Raw genomic sequence first — 14,978 nt, 5'->3', positions numbered from 1 at the left:
TTCGTGTTTTCTGCTCTGTGGCTTCTGAGCCTTTCCACTGCACGTGGATTATCTCTTCGCTCTCGTTCTGCCATGAGGGCCAGGAGCTTGTGTTTTTTACAAAAGAAGCTGTAATTCCCACTTGACACAGGACAAGAGGCAACAGCCACGACTTAAGACGCATGGAATTCCATCTGAATGCAAGGAGACCCTTTTTCACTGTGAGGATGTTCAAGCATGGGAACAAATTGGTCAGAGATTCATAGATTCATAGATTTCTAGGTTGGAAAAGACCTTAGAGATCATCGAGTCCAACCATCCCTAATCCCCATTAAACCATATCCTCAAGTAGATCATCCACCCTATTCTTAAACACATCCAGGGATGGGGACTCAACCACCTCCCTGGGCAGCCTATTCCAGTGGCTGACAACCCTTTCAGAGAAGAAATACTTCCTAACATCCAACCTGAATCTGCCCTGACTAAGCTTATGTCCATTTCCTCTTGTTCTATCTCCCATCACTAATGTAAAGAGCCCTTCCCCTACCTCCCCACCATCTTTTCTCAAGTATTTATAGGCCGTAATCAGGTCTCCCCTCAGCCTCCTCTTCTCCAGGCTAAACAGCCCCAACTCCCTCAGCCGCTCCTCATAAGTTTTATTTTCCAGCCCCTTGACCAGTTTAGTCGCCCTTCTCTGGACTCGCTCCAGGAGCTCAACATCTCTCAATCTAGATGTTGCAGAGTCTCCGTCTGTGGCAATAATCAAAAGCCATCTGGACGTGGTCCTGGGTAACCTGCTCTAGCTGACCCTGCTTGAGCAGGAGGTTGGACAGGAGGATCTCAAGCCTGACACGTTCTGTGTTTCTGTGACTCAGGAGTTGCAGGTTTCAGAAAATGGCAAATGCCTTTTTGCAGCTTGCAGCAGAGCCCTCTCATTCAGCTTGCTTGGAATCAGAGAGCCACTGCTTTAGGTGGAATTTTCTCTAGTTGCAGCCTACCAGGATGGTCCTTGTCACATAATTTCTCCTGTCAGGCCATGCACTCCTTCCCCTTTCTCTGCGTTCTGTGAACACCTACACCTGGAAAACATCATACCTGAGATGCTGGTATGCTGTTCCCTAATCCGCTGAGCTTTTGGAGCAGCATCACCTCTTTGCATCTCCACCTCACTGATAACTGCTGTTGCATGGCAGTGTAACTTGTTTTCCTGAGAGAGAGGGATTTGCTCCCAAAATCCAGCCTGCAGCCTCTTAGGACAACAATAGTAGTGATACTGCTGGTCAGTTATTTTCCTTCCCGCTACCTGGATGTGCCACGTCGTTCAAGCAGACCTGCAGTACCTGGAGAATGGTGTAAAAGTAAGTACAGAACATGCAGGGCCTGGGTGTTTTAAAGAAAGACAATGGACAGTTTAGCATTCATGCAGAAAAATGTTTTATTGTAGTGAAGTTACACGGGGGAAAAACGAAAGTCTCCCTGCTCCTGCTTCAAGGCTATGCTGGACCATAAAAGAGGAGATAAGTGCTGCCTAAAACAAGTTCCTACATGTAAAACCACATTGCACTTCCAGTCATTTTTACAAGGGTATAAGGACACAGCCTGGTATTTTCTTGTTTTGTCTTTTTTTTTTTTTTTCCTTTTAAATGAGCTGCAGCTTTAACTGTTTAAAGCTGGAATCTAGAACGTTTCCTTACAGGAGTTTTTGTTGTTTAGGGCTTTTTCCCCCTCCTAAAAGCAAACCTGAAGATACTCTTTCTGCTTAGCCTGTCCAGTTTATTTAGACTAAAAGCACCTCAGGCCACACGAGGTTTACGTGATACATTCCCATAAGGACCTTGTAGGGCTTTGGTGGCTCTAAACCCAGGCTCGGTACGCAACACTAATGCTGGTTAGTGGTCAGCTCATTCTCATCACCAGCAAGCAGGAAGAGGGAATGGCAGCAGTTAGAGGGGGTTTATGGAAGAGTGCTGAAGTGGCCTTGATGGTAGAACAGCTCTCCCCCAGTTAGGGTAACTGCCAGCCCACTTCTTAATGCAGAAAATCGGCAAAGCTTTGCATCAACCTGGCACACGCACGTGACAAATGGCATGGAGTCTGTGACCATAGAGAAAAGAAAAGGAAGGTGGGACAGGTTTTGGACCTGCCGACCTTTTAATTGTCCTTTCGGAGATACAAATACAAGGCTGTTTATCAACTACTAGTTTTCCCACACAACAGGTTCTGTACAACACATTCACTTACATTTTCACACAATAATACACAGGTCTTCCCCACCGCCACCTCTTGTGCTGAAAGACTGGGACATGTCAAGCTGACAGACGCTTCAAGAGAGCCTCAAGGGAAAAAAGTTCATGCAGGGCTAGCTTATTCTTGGTCTCTTGAAAGTCAAATCTTAGGAAGGATGAGCAAGATGTCTATTTTTACAGTATTTGCTTTGTACAGTGTGAAGAGGAGGGATGGGCTTTTTAAACATAGGATTCCTTAGCATACTGGATCTGGTCTACCTCAAAAACTGGCTGGCTGCACCTCCGAGCCACATATTCAAGTTTGTTCTTTTGACAGGACTCAGACATGGCTCTCAATCGGTAGACTCCCGGGGTTACAGGTAAACTCACGCGGGAGTTTATCCCCACAGTGATGCTGAGGGTTTCGTTTTCCACGTCAGAACCCTTGGCTGCAGGAACTCTGCCACTGGGTCGATCCCTCAGGACCACGCATGATGTGTCCTGTGCACAGCTGCCGCCTGGATGAGGCAGCAAAGCGTCCTGGCCCGACACCTTTAATCTCATCGTTCGAACCGTGAGGTTGTCGGAGGGAACTTCAGTGGCCAGGCAGTTTTTCGTAGCCTCTTCGTAAGAGGGTGGCCTTCCAGGATTCCTCTGGTCCACCTCTCTGAACACTTCATCGGCCGACCTGAAACGGTGCCTTTGCTCATACGCCACAGGCAATGGTTTGTCATCATCAGGGCTGTTCTCCTGGACAACTCTGCAGGAGAACTGATCTTCTTTCTTTGTGAAACTGTCTCTCTGAAAAGCTATGCTTTTTCCAGGCCCCCAACTCCGGGTTTTATTAGTGTTTTCCTGTGGTTTGCAAAAGAGAACGACATGGAATGCTTTTTGATCTCTCTGCTAGGCGTACTACAGTCTTCGGTGGCCTTGGTGGAAAAGGACTGGGGCCTATTTAAAAAAGTTTTTTTGGGACTGGAGGGTGAAACCACTGGGGAGCTGGTGAAGACCGAGCCGTCAGAGCTCTCCAGGGAGCAGCTGGAGGATGTTTTGGGTAGAGAGTCAGTTGATAATTGTGAAGGTAAGATTGCAAGCCGTTTCTCCAATGCCTCCAACCCTAGCTGTTTCTGCTGAACCGGAAAATTGTCCTCACTTTTGTTTAGCTTCTGTTTCCTTATCCTGCCTTCAAGGCGGTTCTGGAAGGACAGGTCTGGCTCTGAGTACCTCCTGTCCATCGTGCTGATGTCATTATTGAAATTAGACAGTGAAGGGGCAGAGATGCGTGTTGGATATCTTCTGCTCACACTAGTGCTCCTCCCCGTGGGCTGCTCCATCTGGGAGGTACGAGGGCTGCCTTCTGCTTCAGGATCTGGGCTGTCATAGGCAGAGTCATTCTGATGAGCAGCACATAAGTGTTCTGTGGGAAGAAATCACCCATTAGTTTTCACTGACTATCTGAGGATGAAGGGGAACTATATGGAAAGAGTTCCTGTAGAAGAGCACTGCAATAATGTCTTGAGTCATCTACAACTCTCTGTGTTTGAACAGATGTATTCCCATATCAAATTAAAGAGTTTTGCCCACCATCCCCAGTCTGTGACATCCTCAGTCCGTTCTCATACCTGTGGATCTGTCTGTGTGCTCCAGCGACTCCTCAGCCAAGGCACAGGCAGACAAAGCGATGTCCTCTCCAAATATTTCTAAGCAGTTGTTTATGAGGAACTCCACCAACTCTGTCACCTGCACATAGAAAACAGTTTATTTCAGTCAAAAGGGCTGAAAGCGTGCTGAACAGTCTTTTCTGGCCCTGCCTGCTCTCTTTGCATGAAGGGTAGCACAGAGCAAGGTGGCTTCTGCCAGAATCCTAGGTTAAAGTTAGAGGATGAGTCCACTCTGGATGATGAGGCCTGATGCTGCAGACAAATTGTTTTGCCTCCCATGGAGACAAAATGCCATCAGCCACAGCTTCAGCCTCGCTGTCCAGAGGGCCCGCGGGTGGCCATGCCCACAGGGTGCCCTTGCCCTCTGTGTGCAAAGTGTTCAGGAATTGTGCTATGGGATAGGGGGCTGCAGGGCAACTGCCACTTTTGCTCAGAGGAGGTGACACAAGGGGCAGCCATGTCCATCACATTGCAGGCACCTGAGATGAGGGGCACCTGATGTGCAGGGGTGCGGTTTTGTTCAGCTTTGGCAGTGGCTTTGGGATCCCTGTGGACGGGTCTGAGCTGCCCCGAAGCGGGTGGCTGCTTGGTGAGTTCAACACACCTTCTCGTTCATCTCCTTCTGCACTTCCAGAGGGAGCGTGTTGTCCGTCTCCGGGCTCAGCATATTTGGGCCAAGGCAGATGGCCAGGTTGCTGGAGTCCATCCTGTTGGTCTCGGCGTTTTGGCTGATGTGGTGGAGCAGAGAGAGCAGGTGCTTGAGCAAGACGAGGTTTGGTCTGGGCAGTCTGTCGGCCACCCTGCATGAGCACAAACAAAATGTGACGTTAATTCACGGCGCGGCAGCGGCTGCTTCTCTATTTGAGCAAGTCTCAGCCACACTCAGACAGATGACACTTCGTCCAGAGAGAGGAGCGTGTGCTGTTCCTCACTGCTCAGTGGAAGCACCATTCGAAATCCCCAATGGCAGCTCAGCGTGTGGTGAATTATAACATCTTGAACTACAAGGTCTTGACAGAAAGGCGAGCGTTACAGCCACCCATACCCTTGAGTAGATGGGATGATGTCAGGAGAGGTCACTGGAGGCTTCCCGAAGGCACGTGAAAGCCTGCGGTTGTGCCGTGCAGCTTTCACAGCCCTCCCAGCCGGCCCTCACATCTGCTCCTTCTAAAGAGCAAAACACGGTGGTGGTCTCCACGTGCTCGACTTCACCGCCAGCAGATGTGGAGGGTCCCCGCCAGTGCCTGTCCCACAGCACAGTGACTACGTTAGCTGAGATGCCGCAGCCTCTCTCCTCTCCCTACGCTCGTCGTGTCATGGAGCCATCTCCCATACCCTCCGGAGGTGCTGCTGGAGCCTTAAACCAGACCCCGGGAGCAGCAGCAAGCTGGCAGAAGTGACGGGCTTTTCAGTGAGACTCTCGATTTCGAGAGAAGTCCCGGGCCTCTGCCAGCCCCTCCGTCACACTGGGGCTGGTTGCAGAACTTCCTGGTTGCAAAACTTACTCTTTCAATTCTTCAATTTTTTCCTGCTTGCTGGGCTTCTCCAGAGCTTGCATCCACTTCTCGTGGAGGTCGGCCGACAGGAGTTTGGAGGGGATATTTCGGAGGAAGTCCTGCAAGGGCAAGAGATTTAGATGAGGCTTTGGACACCACCCCTGAGCACAGAGGGAGCACCACTGTGGCATGGGCTCACTGGGAGGCAGGTTGGCTTGAGCTACCTGGGCATCAGCCCTGGCAGAGCTGTGCAGTGCACGAGCACGTGCCAAGTGCACTTGCATTGGTGTAGTAATGGGACCCAGCTCTTGGCTGCTTTTCATTCAGCCATAAACCTCAGTACTCCTCCCTGGGAGGATGCTGAGGAGGAGGAGGAGGATGGAGTGAGTTTCCTGCGGGCATGCAGGACATCAGCAGCACAACAAGTGGGATGAAAATCAGGTGGAAAAGGAAAATGCCAAACTTTCCTAAGCCTGGAACCTTTAGTCTGGCTTCACTGTAGCCTGGAGTCCCCTCTAGGTCAGCGCTGGGCACTGAAGTGGTCCCGTGCAGATTAGCACTGCCATCTCACCCCTGCAGATCAGAGGAGCTCACCTTCAAGACCACTGCCAGCAGGTGCACAGATTTGCTTTTCAAATCAACATTCTCGCCTTTGTTCAGGTCCTCCTTCAACTCCTTTCGAGCTTTCTCATTGGCAGCTTTTCTGAATATCCCTTCAGTGGAAGGTCCTTTTATATACAATATAGCTAGGAGATCCTGCAGGGGAAAAACCAACCAAACAAACAAACAAAAAACACACAAAAAAAACAAGAATGGGAGAACAGTTACTTGGGAGAAAGAAGGTTCTTCAGCAGGCAAACATTTATTCAGAAACACAAGAAAAATTGTCTGGAGGTACACTATGCTCTAATTATGTCAGTATCTAGTTCTTGCTCCAAGTAGTTTACATGGCAATAACCTGATTTTCCCCCACCCCACCCTCTTTTTAAACTGGTGAATTCCACTAACTTCAGTGGAGTCATCCCTGCTTCTTTCCAGAAGGAAACGAGGGATGGCTTAAGTCTTAGGTAAAATCTCTTCCCTCCCAACCCAGGCAAATATTGCTTAGAAGAGACAAAAGCTTGTCTACTGCAAAAGCTAACTCAGTGGGAGAACTGTCACAAGACCATTTTTACCCAGAAGATAGTGTTTAGGTCTTTGTTGGTGGCAATCCATAGCTAAACACGTTTTTTCAGGGAAATACAGAAATCCTTGAAAGTTTATGCTGCTGAAAGATTCATTTAAATGACTTCTTCAGAATCACAAATGTTTATACTAAGGAGTAGATTTTCTCCTATTCCTGGTCCTGTGTTGTCTCCACTCAAAATCACTTCCAGTGAAAGTTGGATGGGCTGGACAAAACCAGTAGACCTGACCCTTTCTACGTCTGGGATGGGCCCTGAGCTTATCAGAAGTGTGTGTGGAGGGGAAACACCAAAACCACTCATCTGGATGCTGCAGCACAAGTATTGGGCATCCTGCCTCATCCTGGAAGCCAGAGATACGATACCTGGACTGGTTGGGGCAGCGTGTCATCTTCTCCACAGATAATTGCCAGAGGCTGGCCAAACAGAGCAATTTTGGCACTCGAGTCCAGCTGCCCTGGGGAATTCCCATTGGTAGAGCTTCGTCTCAGAGTGAAGGACTGTGATATCACCTTCTTTCTTTTCTTTGTTCCATCTGCTGCAAGCAAAGGGAAAGCAAAAAATCAATGTAAAAAAAAAAAAAAAGAGTGCACGCAGCCTGTCATCTGTGTGCAGTGCAGAGAGTGTGTTGAAACGACTCGAACTAAACGGAAGAAACTGAAAGACAACTAAGTGGTTACTAAGGAAACAACCACCTAAACTGTCAAACTGTGACCATCCCTCTAAGGACACCACCTTTCCTGTTTAGGGGCATTTTTTTTTACATTCTAGTCACTGTTTCTTCTTAGAGAGTGGGAACATCCAAGGCAGGGAAATAACAGCATTTATAGAGCTTTTTGATACTGCAGTGGTTTCTGTGATAACAATCTAAGGCAGGTATGTCACTTGGCCAGCTAACCATGACAATTGTCACTGCTCGGTCTGACCTGCCCCAGCCTTAGGGCAAGAACGGAACTAGGGGCTCCTGCTTCTCAGCTTCTTTCAGAGGCTGAAATGAAAACACATGGCTCCAGCTCTGCCAGCTTCAGAGCCAGCTCTGATGTTAATGGTCCTGCTAGAGCTAGTGCTTGCCCCGCGCCCCTGCCAGCCAGCCAATGGAGGGTGATACTTGCTCCAGAGGATGAGTGTCACAGAGGGCCTCATTGGCTTCAGGATCAGGAATCTCCTAGCATGGGTTTTGCATCTGCATGTTAAAGAGGAGGGCGTGCTAGGAATTTGGGGATGGTGGTTGTATTGGTATGAGGTGTGGCTTTTTTTTCCTTCCAGAAACGGTGACAGAAGGATCCTTTTGCTAGAAAACTTTCTAAAGGAGTTGCCTTCTGCAAATTTCCTGTAAAGGACTTGCCTTCTTCTCCAAAATCATGGAATCATAGAATGGTTAGGGTTGGAAGGGACCTTAAAGATCATCTAGTTCCAACCCCTCTGCCATGGGCAGGGACACCCTCCACTACACCAAGTTGTCCAAAGCCTCATCCAACCTGGCCTTGAACACTGCCAGGGATGGGGCAGCCACAACTTCTCTGGGCAACCTGTGCCACTGCCTCACCACTCTCAGAGTGAAAAATTTCTTTCTTATATCTAACCTAAATCTGCCCTCTTTCAGTTTAAATCCGTTGCCCCTTGTCCTGTCACTACACACCCTTGTAAAAAGTCCCTCTCCAGCTTTCCTGTAGCCCCTTTAAGTACTGGAAGGCTGCAATAAGATCCCCCCGGAGCCTTCTCTTCTCCAGGCTGAACAGCCCCAACTCTCTCAGCCTGTCTCCATAGCAGAGGTGCTCCAGCCCTGAATGCCCCCTCCAGCCCCTCCAAAATGAAGTTGTCTTAAGCAGATTGGAGGTTCTCAGGACCTGCAGTTGTAGCTTAGCAAGTCCTTCATAGGGAGGGGTTAAAAGCTATGAGAAAACACATGGCACTAACATTATAGTGCCATATAAAATGTTTGCTTCTGATACTGCTGAAAAATAGTCTGATATGATCGTCTGCTCCAAATCTGACCCTGCCCTGCTAATGGTCTCCTCTGAGCTGTTTACAGGTGCTGAGGGTTTGCCGAGAGAGAAAAAACATGTGCAGTTGCTGCTGCCAAGAGTGTTTATTTGCTCTGGCGTGCAACCGCTGGTATCTGTGCTCGGTTGCGGTGCCACACCTCAGTGGAGATGCTCCAGTGAGAAAGGAGCACGTTTACAATGAAACAGGGCTCCGAGGACCAGGAAACAGGGATACAAGACCTCTGGCACTCAGCACTGTCACCTCTGCCACCAAGCGTAAGGGAGAGAGGACATTTGCAAGTAAGTGGCACTCCAGGGGTTAAGCCATCTCCTAGATGGGGCTGAGGGCTGCGGATTGCTCTCAGGGAGGTGAAGCAGGCAGTTTCGGGTGGTTTTGCAGAAGTGCCAGCTTGCCAGCATTATATAAGAAGGCAGTTTTTAAAACTCACCGGTCGAGTGGCAAAGTCTGTCTTCAGTATCTGCTGGGACCAGCGGGGGACATTTCTTGGCATCAGCCTGAAAGAAGCACGTTGGGGTTACAGAGCTGCCACCGGCAGCGACGGCCACCAGCGAGTTGCTGCAGCTCCTCAGAAATCTGTGGGAGGCTCCGGGGAATAACCAGAGCAAACCTAACTCCTCCTGAAAAGGCTTCTCAGTCCAGGAGTGTCACTGTCTCCCTGCCCAACAGAGGGGTTTGTGGTAAACCCTGCAGCCAGCCACCCCAGACCTGCCCGGCAGGGCACAGCCCCATGCTCTTCCAGGCTGCTCTTTTGATCCAGAGAAGCCACACCAGATACAGCCAGCCCTTCTGTGTCCTCCCTCAGCACTGGAGATTTCCTCCCAAAATTCTGTGGGGAGTCTTGATGGTTTGGAGCCTGCCAGATTCCCAAGCAAAGCTACCCGGGAGCCCAGGGAATGCGCTGGCTGCTCACAGCGATGCCCAGCTCCTTCTGCATGGTGCTGCATGAAGTTGCCTTCAAAGGGCTCTGCCCGCTGGTGGGTAACAGTAGGTGGTGGGCAGCTCCTACAGGGGCCACGTCCACTTTGCTAAGATATCTCAGAGCAGTACCCAACAAAGATCACATCAGTACCCAACAAGGATGGGGGAAACGTAGCGGCTGCTTACCTCCGACTGGCACCCAATCAGACTCTCCATGTTCCCAGCATTTAGTGTCTTTGACTAGGCAAGAAAACAAAGACACTACGTGAGTAGCTGAATGGTAAGTTTAGAAATCAGAGCTTTTCAAAATCGCTCTGTTGACAGGGCTGGAACAATAAAGACACTCACGGTATTACAGCTGCTCAACACTTTCATTAGGAGTTTGATCGGGGGAGCTCTGGACCCTCTGGTTTCCTTTGGTCCTTTTGTTTGCCTGTTTATTGAACAGGGAAAGGACAAAGAAAGAGCTTTGTAAAACTGCACCCATCTTGCCTTTCTCCCCTGCAAGCCAGTCTAGCGTTTAATTCTGATCCTGAACCAGCAAGATACCCCACACAAGTCCCTGCTCTGGAAGGCACTCAGCCCTGCAGCTCTGTCTGCCTCCTGATTAAAACAGAAAGAAAGCAGCTTTCCATTTTTAATCCACGCCAAAAATGAGCGAGTGGCGACAGCCGCGTGAGTTTGTTAATCTGCAAACCCCAGGCTAAGCGAGGCAGCCAGCTCTGCCCGCGAGCTGCCCTTAGCAGTGGGCACCTTCCTGCCCCGGCTGTGGTTTTGGACATCTCTGTCCAGCTTGTACCTGGAGCACTTCACCAACTCCAGCCCTGACACCACGGATGTCACCCCAGGCAGTACTTACCCCAGGAATGAATCCAGCCAGAGCTCCTTCACTTCCCGTGAGCTGCAAAGGAAAGGACAAACAGCATCACTCCCCACTGCTGCTAATCCTTTGGACGGACGCCGGCGACTAAACAGTTCTACCCCACGTGTGCTGCCTTATATACGCAGAAGGGGCAGGTGGAAATTCACAGACAGGAAGAAGCATCATGGGGCAGGACTGAGACGTTACAAAATTTCTGGCTTCCTCTTTCCTTTTAGAGAAACTACTTTTTTTTTTTTTTTCCCCTTCAAGAAAAAAAAAAAAAAAAAGCCCTTGTCGCTGTTATGGATGGAAAAGATGAGACACTCGCCAGGTAAAGGTTCCATCTAGCATCACCAGCATGAGGTGGGATGTGCAGAGGGGGTTGCAGTGTGGGCAGCTTCTCCTTACCATTAAAGGACAGTGGGTACAGTCTGCCCTTTGACTGCTCAGAGACCTCAGATTTTGCAGTTTAAAGACGCACCACCAGATCAAGTTACAGTAAAATAGTTAAAAGATGGGGGAGTGGAATAGCCAAGATTCAGAGAAATGTTTTTGTATATTTTTTGGAAAAACTAATGGCAACAGTTTACTATCTGCAAGCAGATGTAGACACACACACTTTGCCGGTGCCAACTAGTTCTTGAGAATCTAAGCATTGGGCTTGTCTAGAAGAAGTGGTGTGACATAATAATTTAGTAATGTATGGCAATATGTAATGAAAAGTCTTGCTTAAAATACGTCTTAGTAAGAATTATGTGTCCAAGTAACAACGTTTAATTCAACTGAAGAGATCAAAAAATCTGGGAAAAATCTACCTCGGCTCTCCCCTTACCTCTTCAGGGTCTGTTGCTGACTCCCCTCCAAGCTGGGCATATCAGGAACATGCAGACAAGAGCACTCCCTCTGCCAGGCCATTGTGAAAATTCATCAATGTTTGATGTTAAGTGCACAATATTAGCTCTACTGATTCATTGGCAGAGGCAAGTTACAACCTGGTATTCTGGGTACCAAGCTTTTGATCTAGTGAAAAAGAGGAGCTAAGGCTGAGAGGCCAAGGGTTGGGAATATTTCAGTAGTGGCTTTAGGTGGAAAGTACGCTGGTACAACTGTGGTCTCTCTGCTGCTGCCCCTGGCGGATGCACCGTTTCACGTGTGCAGGGGACGAGGCTGTGTGGTAGCACAGCTCTTTGCAGATGCACATTACGGCTACATCATTAGATATCAGGAAGAATTTCTTTCCAGAGAGGGTTATGAAGTATTGGAACAGGCTGCCCAGGGAGGTGGTGGAATCTCCATCCCTGGAGGTGTTTAAAAACCGTGTGGATTTGGTGCTGAGCAACATGGTTTAGGGACCCTGACAGTGCAGGGCGAACGGTTGGACTCGATGATCTTGAAGGTCTCTTCCAACCAGACAATTCTATGATTCTGTGATTCTATCTGCTGCTGAATTTGCCCTGGAAGCCATTCTTTGCTTAACCACCTCAGACCCAGCCCGTGTAGTATTGACCCTGGGCTGTCGTACGAAACAGGTAGATGGTCTCTCCACTTGACTCCAGCAGAAATCCAAGGTGCAAAATTCACTTTTGGTTAGACAGAAGTGCAAAAAGAGAGCTGCCCTGCTTTTGCAGGGGCAGGTGCTGGAGATGACCTTTCAAGTCCTCCTGAGGCCCATCGTTTCCATGCTCCTGTAGAAACACCAGTCTGTAGACTTGCTTAGGGCTGAAACTTACAGGAATCTCAATCATTTACTCTGCAGCCCTGTGCATTTACTACTGATCGTTAACTCACCGCTGTAACTGATTTTGTGTTAATTAGCAGTCCCGTGACATCTGCCATTTCCCTACTAAATTCCATGGGATGATGCACGTTCTTGAAGAAGCATTGTCATCCTGCATCACGTTCTCCTGAGAATTTATTCCGAGGCTCCCTGGCAGCTGCGGTACCCGCACCCCTGCTGATAGTCCCAGCAGGAGTCCTGGGACAAGGGGCATCTATTTTTCGGTACATCTGTGAAATGTGTAGCTGAACATATCTGTCTGTTAAGCATCTCAGAGGCTACGGGCACCTATACGGTTCAGTTCTACCTTGCCCTCAGTTTCCAGCACTGTACACAGATGTATTTCTGAGCTCGATCTGCTACATGATTAAGACACAGGGTTTGATTTGGAAAATGTATGACCCGTGAAGAAAATGAGAGTTTAATGGACAGTGATTAGCCAGGCCAGAAGCTTAGATTACAAATAGGGCACAGCTGTACACAGGACAGAAAGATTTGAATTTCCCAGGAGGAAAAGATACAGCAATGGGTGGTGTATTGATAGCACATCACCAGACTGTCTGTTGGCACACACTGCTGTATTTCTATCTAATTAGTTCCCATCTATTAACAGTTGTGGGGATATAATGGCCATTGGATGTGGAAGGTATGCATATAGGCCTGCCTGCCCATATGGAAAGCAATTTGATTTTTTTTTTTTGCCCTCCTGGTATCATTCTTTTTTTTATAAGTCTTTTGTGGTGTGCATCACAAACACTTAATTTGTGCCCAAATGACTTTTATAAGACATAAAGCAGCTTATTTCATTATGAACAAACATGCTCCATCTGAATAGCAGGCATCCTAAAAAGCTATAGCTTGGTGGAATAATCGTATGGCCACAGAGAGCGAAGCTAATTCAGTATTTGTGAAAAGCAGTAAGCGAGCGTGTGCTGGCCCCTGTTGAGCACCGCAGAGCTGCATGCAGGGTCCCGAGCTCAGAAGAGCTGCTGCACCAGGTGGGCGAAGACAGAAGGACCAGCACAGCGTGAGCTGCCCTCACACCGACCAGCCAGAGCAGCTTCACAGCATCCTCCATCAGTGTATAACCTGTTTTACAGGCTGAAAGAGTTGGGGCTGTTCAGCCTGGAGAAGAGGAGGCTCCGGGGTGACCTTATAGCGGTCTTCCAGTACCTCAAGGGGGCCTACAGGAAAGATGGGGAGAGGCTGTTCAGGAGGGCCAGTTGTGATAGGACAAGGGGTAATGGTTTTAAAATAGAGAGAGGTAGATTCAGGTTGGATATTAGGAAAAAATTTTTTACCATGAGAGTTGTAGAACACTGGAACAGGTTACCCAGAGAGGTGGTGGATGCTCCATCCCTGGAGACGTTCAAGGCCAGGTTGGACGAGGCCCTGAGCAGCCCGATCTAGTTGGAAATATCCCTGTTCCTTGCAGGGGGGTTGGACTAGATGACCTTTGAAGGTCCCTTCCAGCCCTAAACATTCTATGATTCTATAAGGAGTAGCAAAGGTCCCTTACACGAACAGCCTCTTCTCTCCCTGAAGGGTCCGATTCCCTCTCTGCCCCCTAGCTGTGCTTTTGCGGACTCAGAGCCTTTGCTATGGCCTGCCCCTCCGTTTGGTACAGACCTTATACCACTATGCATTAGAGCAAGGGGTGTGTTGTACCACAGTGGTTGCCCTAGGGTGAGCAGAAAAGATGGCAGATGGCTGGGGCACAGCTGGAGCTGTTTGCAGGGGATGTGTTTCTCCCAAGCCATCCCTGTCTAAGTGAACACACTCTCCTTCAAAAACACGGGGACGTTTACACCAAGATCGGGGTATGGGAGAGAAGGTGGACTTACAAGGGTTTTGTAGGACTAGCCTATGTATGAGTTCTTCCCCTCCTGTACATCAGGTGGCTTCCCCCAGTATTGCTGAAGCGCTTTGCGCTCACTGGAGGGAAAGCAGGAGTGGGGAGGTCCCGCAGAGCAGCCAGCCCTGGGTAGATCCAGGACCCTTGGGATTGGGTTTGCTCCTTGAGGTGTGAAGCACTTTCCTTATAGAAGCCAGGACATCTGAATGATGCTGCTGCTCCCCCCTGGGCCCAGGCAGCGCCTCTCCCCTCACAGGCCATGGCTGCTTTTATGGTCCACTCCCAAGCACTTTGCCCAGCTAGTTTTTGGAGAGAAGGCTAAGGTAGCTCTTGCTGCCAACACAGACCATAGAATCATAGAATCACAGAATGGTTTGGGTTGGAAGGGACCTCAAAGATCATCCAGTTCCAACCCCCCTGCCATGGGCAGGGACACCCTCCACTACACCAGGTTGCCCAAAGCCTCATCCAACCTGGCCTTGAACACTGCCAGGGATGGGGCAGTCACAACTTCTCTGGGCAACCTGTGCCAGTGCCTCACCACCCTCAATGTAAAGAATTTCTTTCTTATATCTAACCTAAATCTGCCCTCTTTCAGTTTAAAGCCATTGCCCCTTATCCTATCGCTACACACCCTTGTAAGACCAAATGGTGATTTTCCCCTTTGTTTGAGCTACAGTCAAGCTAGGTGTGTTCTCCTCTCTCCTCTTACACTGCGGCTCAGTGGAGGACTCCAGACCATAGCAATGAAGGGGCAGCATCAGTGGGGAGGAGAAATGAACCGGGAGCTGATAGTAAACAAAAGAACAAATCTGCTTGTGGCTGGAAAGCGTCGTCTGTTTTCTTCTCTCCTTATCAAACCACAAGTGGGAAAATCCCAGCCTCAGCTCACGGCTGTTTCTCTCTGCTACTTTCGCAAATGTTTGACATGGTGGCTCTTTTGAAAGGGGGAGTGTGTGAATGAATCCTGAAACCCGCCTTCGCCGTGTTGTGGTACCAGCAGGGACGCAGCGG

General features: G+C 49.1%; 1 protein-coding gene across 1 annotated transcript; it reads right to left on the bottom strand.

Moving 5' to 3' along the window:
* Positions 1 to 1,883: 1,883 nt before the first annotated feature.
* On the bottom strand, positions 1,884 to 10,518 carry LOC147529129 (T-cell activation Rho GTPase-activating protein-like). Its single transcript, XM_086632018.1, is given in 12 exon segments — positions 1,884 to 3,049; positions 3,052 to 3,621; positions 3,827 to 3,944; positions 4,470 to 4,665; positions 5,371 to 5,480; positions 5,956 to 6,117; positions 6,911 to 7,083; positions 8,980 to 9,046; positions 9,657 to 9,710; positions 9,819 to 9,903; positions 10,330 to 10,451; positions 10,453 to 10,518. Coding segments are annotated over 12 exon segments (2,328 nt in total). The 3' UTR covers positions 1,884 to 2,444.
* Positions 10,519 to 14,978: the final 4,460 nt, after the last annotated feature.

Source organism: Tauraco erythrolophus, chromosome 2 (genome assembly GCF_009769465.1).
Source record: "Tauraco erythrolophus isolate bTauEry1 chromosome 2, bTauEry1.pri, whole genome shotgun sequence".
In the NCBI taxonomy this organism is placed as follows: domain Eukaryota; kingdom Metazoa; phylum Chordata; class Aves; order Musophagiformes; family Musophagidae; genus Tauraco; species Tauraco erythrolophus.
This window is presented reverse-complemented; position numbering and strand designations above follow the sequence as displayed.